Source organism: Dipodomys ordii, unplaced genomic scaffold (assembly GCF_000151885.1).
Source record: "Dipodomys ordii isolate 6190 unplaced genomic scaffold, Dord_2.0 Scaffold32, whole genome shotgun sequence".
In the NCBI taxonomy this organism is placed as follows: Eukaryota; Metazoa; Chordata; class Mammalia; order Rodentia; family Heteromyidae; genus Dipodomys; species Dipodomys ordii.
Window position 1 is genome coordinate 3065790 of NW_012267248.1, and position 10920 is coordinate 3076709.

General features: G+C 43.1%; 1 protein-coding gene across 1 annotated transcript in view; it reads left to right on the forward strand.

Annotated features, from left to right (window-relative positions):
• The first annotated feature begins 1631 nt into the window (after positions 1-1631).
• Positions 1632-10920, forward strand: part of Nqo2 (NAD(P)H dehydrogenase, quinone 2) — a 38104-nt gene continuing 28815 nt past the window's right edge. Inside the window, exons 1-3 of the mRNA XM_013016613.1 lie at positions 1632-1749; positions 5503-5601; positions 8090-8254. Coding sequence (XP_012872067.1) covers positions 5595-5601; positions 8090-8254 — 172 coding nt within the window. The 5' untranslated portion in view covers positions 1632-1749; positions 5503-5594. The remainder of the gene's footprint in view (positions 1750-5502; positions 5602-8089; positions 8255-10920) is intronic.

The window sequence follows — 10920 nt, forward strand, 5'->3', positions numbered from 1 at the left end:
GTGAAGTCATTGCTGATGAGCATCATACCAGCCTCAAACTCCTTGACGGCATTTGCCAGTGTGCTATGGTTTCCATGACCAAGTAATTTGTGGGCTTGCCCAAGAACAGCACAGGAGAGGTTTTTCCAGGCCAGTGAGGACATACATACCTGACACTTCTGACAAGTTCTGGAGTGGACCACCTTTTGTTTCCCAGTGAGACATTATCACCCAATTACCTTCATCTCCTCCTCCTTGATTCTGGATAGCACTTCGTTGTGTACTACAATGGTGAGAGATCCAAGTCCATCCTTTTCCTGCAAATGCTGGTAGTAACACCATATTTTTATTTTTTATTTTGCTGGTACTGGGGTTTGAACTCAGGGTTTGGAGTTTTTCACTCAAGTCCGGCACTCTACCATTTGAACTGTAGTTTCACCTCTGGCTTTTTGCTAGTTAATTGGAGATAGGAGTCTCATGGACTTTTCTTCCCATATTAGTTTCGAACCAGAGTCTTTAGTTCATCTTTCAATCACACAGAAGCATTTAGGTCCCAGTGATTTGTGGGGTCCCCCTGGAGCAGGGTGAAGGGCCAATAAAGTGGGCTCTGGCAAGGACAACCCTCTTTCTCCAGCTCCACTGAAATCTTTTAGCTTTTTATGCTGCATGGCAGGTGTAAAACCTAGTCTGTGCAAAATCCACAAGGATTTGCCACATTTCTGCCTAGTTGGGATCCAGTTTCTTCAATGTGTGTAGAGTCTCACAAGCTTCCCACACCCACAACTGAGCTAGCGGCTCAGCATGCCACTCAGCAGCTAGCTCTCAACCATGACAAGTGAGGGCGAGGGTGACCGTGTGGATGTCAGCACTGTTGGGGTGAGATGCCCTCTGTGACAGCTGAGTAGCAGCTCTTTTCTTTTATCTTTCCCCCCATTCATGTGCTGGTTGAGGGCTTGAACTCAGGGCCATGTACTGCTGCTCATCGTTAGTGCTCTACCATTTGGGAAGGATCTCCTGCACTGCTTTTTGGTAGTTACCTTGTAGGTGGAGTCTCACGGACTTTTCTGCCAGGGGTTGGCTTTGAACTGAGATCCTCAGTCTCCTGAGTAGCTACGATTACAGGCCTGAGCCACTGGCACCAGGCTTAGGAGAAGCAGCTTTCCCCAACTCAAGTCCTCTAGCTCCTTGGTCAGCAAAAGCCACTTCTGTGATCTCTCTGCCTGCCTCCTGGGCTGGTCAGGGGGCATGGCGATGACCCACAGGGAGAGTTTCGTTGTTCTGGACCTGGGCCTCTCTCCATTGGCCAACAAGCTTTCTCACTGAGTTAAGTCCCTGGAAATCTCAGCAGGCTATGCAGAGAGCTGTGTCGGTAGCTCATTTCTTTTCATTGCTTATGATGTTCTGATCCTGCATATATTAACCTAGAAACGTAGCAAGAATGTGGGCGGCCATCCTCACTTCTCAATCTTCCTTCCCGGTCACCCACCCCGGTCTGCCTCGGTGAACCCGGGTGAGGAAATGAGGAAGCATCCCGGCTGCGGGCGGGGCGGGGCGGATCTCCAGGCCGGGCCGGGGCGGGGCTTGACTGGTGGGAGTGGCGATGGGCGTGGCAAGGGCGGCCGGGGTCCCATCCCTGGGAGCGCAGCCGCAGAACCGCCCAGTGGAGGTCTGGGAGTACGCCACGGGCCGCGCGGGGTCGCGGACCGAGCTCCTCCTCCAAGCGCAGGTGCGCTCGGGTCCGATGCCTCCGAGGGCCCTCTCTGTCCGAGGGTGAGTGTCCCGCCGGCTGGGCACCTGGGGTGGGGTGGGGGGGAGGAATTGTAAAGCGGAAAAGATTGAGAAAGAAACTTGCCAGCCCGAGTGGACGGGTGTGCCGGGGGCTCCTCGTATCTCCGACCTTGGGCTGTTTAAAACAGACCCCCCGAGCGCTACCCCATGCTAGGCCCAGCCAGGGCTCATCATGAACGGTCTCATTGAATCTTCACCCAACCCTGTGAAGAAGGAGCTGGTATTAACTGCATACTTACAGAGAAGAGCGCCAGATTACCTTTACCGCTATTTGGCTCTTCCTTCAAAGACTGGGGCAGTTGAAGGGGAGGGGGGTGGGGAGGTGTCAGCTTGTTTAACTATTAACTTATCTGAAAATGCAAGATCTGTAACCTTTAGTCTCCGAAAAACCCAGCCAAACGGAAGGGAGATGAGCATATTTAAGTCACACAGGCTTCTAATGGAGCTGTGTATAGTAGGGGGCGGGGACGGGGGAGGAGCAAGAGGAGGGACCTAAGTGTCCAGAAGTAGGAAAATAGATACAAAAGGGCAGACAAACAATGGTGTAACTACACAACGAAAGTCTATAGACAGAAATGTTAGCAATTCCTGCCTGAGGCCTGACCTTGTGGAAGGAGGCATAGTGTGGCAGCATCATGAAGCAGAGGCAGATGCCAATGAAGATGAAATTGCACATATGTCTAAAATTCAGATCATAGCTGATGCAATATATTGTCTAATAGCCACACATGGCCAGTTTTTTCCTGTAGCTCTGGGTAGGTGCATGGGGAAAAAAACAAACAAACAAAAAACTGTGGATGGAATGTACCTGAGGGTGAAGAGCCTGTCTTGGAGATATTCTATTATTTTGAACCAGTCCCTGACTTCTGGGGCTTCTGTGTCTTGTTATCTAGACTTGGGTAAGATGCAGAGTCATGAACTCTAATACCTCCAGTGTCCATCAAGTGTAACTGTGTGAACCGGACCAAGGGAGACAATAGTGAGGCCTGAGGTGCTGCAGCATGGCCTCAGCACATTCAAATGAAAGCGTTTGATCCACACCAGCATATTTTTGGGCCCTCACTTTGGGAATCTCAGGATAAGTATTCCCTAGGTCTGTAGTGAGGATAAAGATAAAAGGGGCCATATCACTGTCCTGTTTCTGAGGCTTCTGTTGCTATCTGTCAGGCTTAGTGTAATAGCTTTCTTACACTATGAAGTCTGCTTAATATAACTCCACACTGTTCTCTGCACACATATCTCACCCCCAGCTCTTATTTTTCAGCCACACTCTCCCCACGGAGGCTTCCTTGCTGTTATGCAAACTTCCAAGTCATTTCCCAACTCAGTCCTTACCCTTTTTGGGGGGGGGCAGGGTGTCAGCCATGGGGCTTGAACGTCGGGCCTGAACACTGTTCCTCAGCTCTTCAGCTCAAGGCTAGCACTCTACCACTTAACACACTGAGCCACTTCAGGTTTTCTGAGTGGTTTATAGGAAATTAGAGTCTCACAGCCTTTCCTGCCCGAGCTGGCTTTGAACCGAGATCCTTAGATCTCAGCCTCCCGAGTAGCTAGGATTACAGGTGCCACTGGCACCTGGCTTCAGTCCTTACTTTTCTTTTTCTTTTTGCTAGTCCAGGGGTTTAAACTAAGAGATATACCCTCTCCATTGGCTACACCCCACACATCCAAGGCTAACACTCTGCCACTTGGGCCATAGTTCTACTTCTGGCTTTTGGGAGATTAACTGAAGGTAAGAGTCTCATGGACTTTCCTACTCAGGCTGGCTTGGAACCACGATCCTCAGATTTCAGCCACCTGAGTTGCTACAGATATGAGCCACCGGTATCCAGCCTTACTTGCTTATCTCTCTGGACCCATTTCCCCAGGTTTTTACATGGCTGGATCTATATCTCTATTCACTTTCCATGCTGATTCAGGGACCTCTTCTTGAGCCTCCTTTCTAAAATGATTCTGCTGTTTAGCTGCTAACATATCTTTTTTGATCATCATGTTTCACTGTCACCACTGTCATTAGTATTTATCACTCTCTGTTTTCTTTGCTGCCTGTTTATTATCTCTCTGTCCCAAAGAGTAGAAACCCCTCTTCAGTACAGTTTTTCTCATCTCTAAAGCCTGAGCACCTGGTGCACTACCCAGCCACAAGGAGCCTTCTACTTCCTGGCTATTGCTAATAATGCTTTTAGGGACACGGGCAGATGAGTGGTTCTTTCAGACCCTATTTTCAATTTGTTTGGGTGTATAACAAGAAATGGAATTATGAGATTCCATAATTACTTAGCTTTTAATTTTATTGTCCTTTTTTGGTGGTACTAGGGTTTGAACTCTGAGCCTCTTAAGCAAGAGAGTGGTGTGGCCCTATTTATCTTTAGAAAGGTTCTTGGCCCTACTGCAGACTTAAAGAATACTCATCCCAATATTCTCAAAGTGAGGCCTGGAGGCATCCTGATAAGGATCACATGCTTTCATTTAAATTTTTAGGCCTTCTGTGTATTCTTTAGTGCTCTACCTCTTGAGTCACACCTCTAGTCCTTTATAGTTTTTGGAGGAGCCTTGGCACTATGCTGTTTTCTGTAGTGATTGCACCATTTTACACACCCCTTCCCAGAACAATGATAAGGTTCCAGTCTCTCCTCTTCCACCAGCACTTACAATTTCCTGGCTTAGTGGTAGTAGCTACCACTGGAATAGCTTTGAAGTGCTAGCTTATTTGGTTTGGGTTTGGGTTTCCCAGATAACTGCTTTTATTGAGTATCTTTTCATGTGCTTCTTTGTCACTTGTATATCTTCTTTGGAGAAAAATCAGTCCAGATTTTTGCCCATTTTGAGTTGGCCTTGGTTTTTTATTACTGTTGAGCTTCATTACTTGAGCTCTACCCCTCCCCTGGCATTGGGAATGAGTTTGTTTGAGGTACCTTGTTTCCCAGAAAGAACTCCATTAATGGCTAAGGCATTTTATAGAGAACTAATATTTCCCCCAAATCCTTTGTAGGGAGGGAATGAACCCAGGGCCACATTGCAATGCTAAGCACATGCTATACCACTGAGTTCTCCCCCAGGCACATATACAGACACCATAGATAGACATCTTCCTTTGACTACTGGGCCCATCCAGTGACTTTGTTGATGGGAAGGTTGAAGCAAAGAGAAGTAGAAGGACTTGCTGCAGGTTTCAACAGTGACAAAGAGTGCTGGAATCTGGACCAAGACCTTCTGACATGGAAGTCTCCACTGGCCCAGGCTCCTTCATAGAGGCACCTTTTCAGACTTTGGCGAGAAACCAGATCTAAACTAACTCGCCCATTTGCACATAAAGCAAAAAGGCCTAGTGATCTCAATACCACTCCATGGCTTTCCCAGCAGTAATTAGGAAGTTCAGGTGCTCAGCAGTGTTTGGTGGCCTGTTAGCACCCCTCCCTTTCATCTCTTCAGTCTCATTTATTAGCTAAAGGGGAAGCCCTGGGGCAACAGGAAGTCTGAGAAGGTACATCTCCTGCTCTTGCCCATGGCTTGTTTCTCAAATGTGGCTGGCTTCACAGAAGGTTCTCCTAGAAAAAAAAAGTCAATACTGATTTTAACATGGTACATGGTTGGTTCCCAAAGGCCCAAATCTCTAGAGGATACCTTGCACCCCTTGTGTAACTGTTTTGTTTGATATGTTTGCATGTTCTTTGAGAAGCAACAGCTGAGGCCTGTACTAGATATAACATCCTCACCTCTGTTTCTGTCCCCTAGGTTTCTCCTGTAGGTTGCTGTAGGAGGAGAGTGACTGTACCTGAAGCCCAGCCACTACACCGAATCAGAGAGAGGCTCCATCTTTTTCCAACATGGCAGGTGATGACTCCAAATGGGGGAATCAGACTTTTAATCAAATTGAATCCATCCTTTGTTATTACAAAAAATCCAAAAAAAGGAGTGTATGAAACACATTTGATGAACAACATGGATCACTATATGGAATTATCTTTTGTTTTCCTTTGACCTCCTCCAGAATGTGCTAAGTTCCTTACAAGTGGAGCCTACTCCCACACTGTCTTTACCCTGCTGCCTGTCCCTGAATCATCCTTGAGATTTAGTGGCTCTTCCAAAAATAGATGTTGAGATGGGAGTAGAGGTGCATGCGTGTAAGCCCAGCTACTCAAGAGGAGAGGTAGAAGGATTGAAAGTTGGAGGCCAACCCCAGGGAAAGTTATCAAGACTCATAAACAAAATAAAAAGCAAAAGGATTGGGAGTGTGTTGCAAGACCTCCATGTGTGAGGCCTGAGTTTGGTCTCCAGCACTGGGGGAACAACAACAACAAAGCTGTTGAGCAGAAAATCCCATCCTTCCTTTCTTTTTGGTGCTAGGATGGAACCCAGGCCTCATAAGTATTCTTGCACTGAGCTACATGCACAGCTCCATCTTTGCTTTTGTGTCTGTATATCACATGCACATACACAATATAGTTTTGCAAACTATTTTCTGTTTTACTTGATAATGTAACATGGAAATACTTTCATTTTAGAATATATAGATTCTCCTTACATCATAAGTTATAGTGTAGATTTGGGTTTTATACCCTTGGCACCAGATAATCTTCTGTTGCAGGGGTGGAGGGGTTCATCTTGTGTCATATAGGGTGTTTAGCAGTTGGCAGTGTCCCTGAACTTTACCCACTAGATGCCAGTAGCAACACCATCACCAACCTCTGTGCCAATTGTGAGCTCTAGACAAATGTCCCCAGTTGAGAAATATACATGTATGTATTTAATTTGTACCCATTCTCCTGTTAAACCCCAAGATAGAACTCTTACAGGGATGGGCAACATCTAGAAAGGCTCTCGAAATCATTTGGTATATGACAGGACAGATACGTATGCTTCTTGTATGCTTCTGGTGAGTTATTCATGGATGTCTGCCTAGACTGATCAATTTGTGTGGCCCATGAATGAGGTTATAGATATTCAAATGGCCCTTGGCAGACCAAAAGGTCCTCTACTCCCACCTAACACTGGAGTCTGAGGAAGTAAAATAAAATTAAATAACTCAATCTTTACATTCAGCTGACTGCTCTGAAATTGTTTGCTGCCAGCCAACAAGTGCATTTTCTCCTCTAGACTGAAACATTTAAATTTAGAGTTTAACATTTCAGTCTTAGATATTATCAGTACAAATCACCAAACTTCTTACTTACAGAATTTAGTCCATGATTCCACAGGCTGTTCTGAATGAGGAAGACTGCATCAGAGGTCACTGGTGCTCATGATACTGCCAGTGCATCTCACAGGGACCAGTGGGTCAGATTCTTTTTTTCTGGGAGGGTCAGGTTTCCATGGACCTGGAGCAGTTGGAAATAGAATAGAATGTGTTAGAAGGGTACCTGACAAGAGAGGGTTGGTGTAAAAGATTTAATTCTAGTAGTCTAAATTTTGTTGCTAGGGAACAGACTAAAACTTCTCATTGAGGCATCCAAATTAAAATAGCAAACTGTGTGGGGAGTGTGCTTGTTCTGGAGCTATACACAGGGCTGGGTACTGTATCTTAATTTTTTTGCTCAAGGCTGGTGCTGTATCACTTGAGGATAGCTCACTTCTGGATTTTGGTGGTTAATTGGAGTTAATCATGTTCTTGTCCATACTGACTTCATATCTTGGCCTCCTGAGTAGCTAGGTGCCTAGCAGAACAGGCTTTTGAGGATATTATTGTGAAATTCTTTCCCTTTGAGGAAACATTATTTAGCCCTGTGTATTTATGTGTATAGGTTGAGCATCATTAATCCCAAAAATAAAAAAAATTATTTCAGCACATGACTCCAAAAACTATAAGAATCTAAGTTTTGGATTCTGGAGTATTTCTGATTTCAGGTTAGGGATGATTTTCCCTCAAATCTATGCAAATATTCTAAAATCTGAAAGAAAAAAAGCCTTAAATCTAAAATTATTGTACTAAGTATGAGCTATGATATCACTCACTGGATGAAACAACATTCATTATTTTAAACTATCCCTGTAGAAAAGTTTGGCATTTCCTTAGCCTCTGCTGTAATGATGAATCTAAAAATTTAATTTTATTTCAATCTATAGTTTGGGGTTCTTTTTGGCGGCACTGAGGTTTGAACTCAGGGTCTTGTACTTGCTAGCATTCTACCATTTGAGTCATGCCTCCATTTTTTGTATGCATTAGTTTATTCTTCAGGTAGAATCTCGTGCTTTTGCCCAGTGCTGGCTTCAGACTACAATCTTCTCATCTCTGCCTTCTAAGAGGTTATGCCACCACACCTGCCCTACACTGATTTTTGACCAAAAGGACTGGCTTTTTAGACCTTTTCTTCCCCTGATGTAGGTAAGAAAGTGCTCATCATCTATGCACACCAAGAACCCAGATCCTTCAATGGATCCCTGAAGAAAGTAGCTGTGGAAGAACTGAGCAAGCAGGGCTGCATGGTCACCGTGTCTGATTTGTATGCCATGAACTTTGAACCAAGAGCCACAAGGAAAGATATCACTGGTGAGTCATGGTATAAATGCTGCATTAAAATTCTCTTCTTTGTTTTATAATTTTAAATTTTTTTGAATTCTAATTGTTGCTTATGGCATATGAGTCTCAGGCCAAGAGATCACTGTGCCAGATTCTTTCCCATACCTGCCTCTAGCCACCCAATTTCTCTGTTCCTAAAGTTTCAGTTTTCTCCATTTCCTTCAGTTATATCTGGGCTATGATAGTGTTTGTCAGCTTTCTTAGCACTGTGACCAAACACCTGGCATAAGCAACTTTTAGAAAGGAAAGATTTATTTGGGCTCATGGTTTCAGTCCATTATGGTGAGGAAGGCATGATCCAGCAAAGCAGTTCATATCATGGTGGCAAGGACACAGAGAAAAGAAGGCAGAGAGTGCAACCAGACACAACCCCCATGGATATGTCCCCAGTGTCCTACTTCCTCCAGCCAAGCCCAAAGTTAAAGTTGTTAAAGTTGTTAAAGTTGTCAGAACTTCCTGAAATAGCACCACTGGCTGGGGACCAAGCCTTCAACAATAAGTCTGTAGGGGACATTACAAAATCCAACCATGACAAGGATATTTTCCATTTCCCTCTGCATTTTACAAAATCAGTACTCTATTATATTGTTGCCTTTTGCACATTGCCTTTTCTATTTACTAAGCATTCTATTGTATGAAGTAGTCCTCCAATGAAGGGAATTTTAGGTTGTTTTGATCCTTAGCTATAGCAATGCTGTTATAAGTAATGCTGTAATGAAGTCGGCTGTATTTGTTTTCTATGTACCCAAGAGTGTCTGAAAGTGGAATTGTTAGTCCAAGGGAATCACTTTTTTTTGGTCAGTCATGGGGCTTGAACTCAGGGTCTAGGTGCTGTCCCTGAGTCTTTTGCCCAAGGCTAACATTCTCACTTGAGCCATAGCTCTACACCCAATATTCTAGTGGTTAATTGGAGGTAAGAGTCTCATGGACTTTCCTGCCTGGGCTGCCTTTGAGTCCTCAGGTCTCAGCCTCCGGAGTAGCTAGGATTACAGGCTTGAGCCACCAGCGCCCAGCTAGAAATCACATTTTTACTTCCCATAGATCCTGAACCAGTTGGCATTCACATCACCAATGTTTGCACATGTGCTCATTTCCTTTTTCACCAACAGTGTTACCAAGTTTTTGACAATTGCAAGTCAAGTATGTGAAAAATTGCCTTCAGATATAGTTCTAATTTTGCCTTGCTTTCACTGTATCTTATTATTTTTGTGCCAGTATTGGGGCTTAAACTTAGGACGTGGCCACGGTCCCTTAGCTCTTTCACTCATGGCTGAATATCCACCACTTGAATTACAGCTCCACTTCTAGCTTTGGAGATAAAAGACTTCTGGACTTTCATGTTTGGGCTGGCTTTGAACCATGATCCTCAGATCTCAGCCTCCTGAGTAGCTAGGATTATATGAGCATCCAGTGCTTGGCTAATATCTTAATATTTTATATTCCATTTATTTATATTAAGTATTTTCTACAACATATAATATTTTAGACAATATTAAATATCTTCTTTCTTGTGAATTATCTGTTCATACCCCTTGTATATTTTTCTCTTAGGTTGTATTTTTATTACTAATTTTAAAGAGCTTTTTATATGTTAAGTATTAGCCTATTATTTTGGAATATGAATTGCAAATAGCTTTTACCAAAGTTTAAATTTTATTTCAATTTTGTTTATCGTGATTTCTTTTTCCCTGAAAGATTTTACTTTCTTTTTGTTACTTCATTTTGTTACTTATTTGGGTTTTTAAAATTACTTTTTCCTTGCTTTGAAACCTAGATTTTATGTAATATGAACTCCTCTAAGATTATTTATAAAAAGTTTTGTAGTTTCTCATAGCATTTGACAAGTTCAGCACTTTAAATGTTTTATCTGTTGTGAATTTATTTTGGTGCATGATGTAAGCTGTGGGTCCAACTTTTTAAAAATACATTTTTATTGTAAAAATACTATACAGAGGGGTTACAGTTACATGAGCAAGGTAATGAGTACATTTCCTATCAAGCATTGTTACCTCCTTCTCTGATTTTCCCCTACCATCCCTTCCCTCCCACCTCCACAACTATACTTCCCCCCACCCCCCAAATTGTAAAGTTCATTTTCAACATAGTGTCTTGTACATCTCATTGTTACAATGGGTCAACCTGTATCCCTAGTTAAGCATTTTGTTTTTTCCCTTACCCTCCCCAAATTAGAGAACTTTATATACAAGATGCAGGGCACCGACATGAAATACAGTGAAAATAGGTGTTATACCGTTGGGGAGGAACATACAAAGAAACAAAAAAATCACATGGTACATTATAAATATGTTAGAAACAGTAGCAAGAAAGAAAAAACCACTTGTGTCCCTGTCTTGGGGTTCACTTCATTTAACATCATCTTATCTGGTTATATGTGCAGAGCTTTTGACTTTTTCTGCTTGTCCTAGTCATATACTTGTTATTGCAAATAAGGAAAACCATGGGACCTATGTTTCTTTGGGCCTGGCTTACTTCACTTAATATAATTTTTTCCAAGTTTTTCCATTTTCTAACAAATGGGGTGATGTCATTCTTTTTGTTGGAGACATAGAATTCCATTATATATACATATATATATACATATATATATATATATATATATATATATATCACGTTTT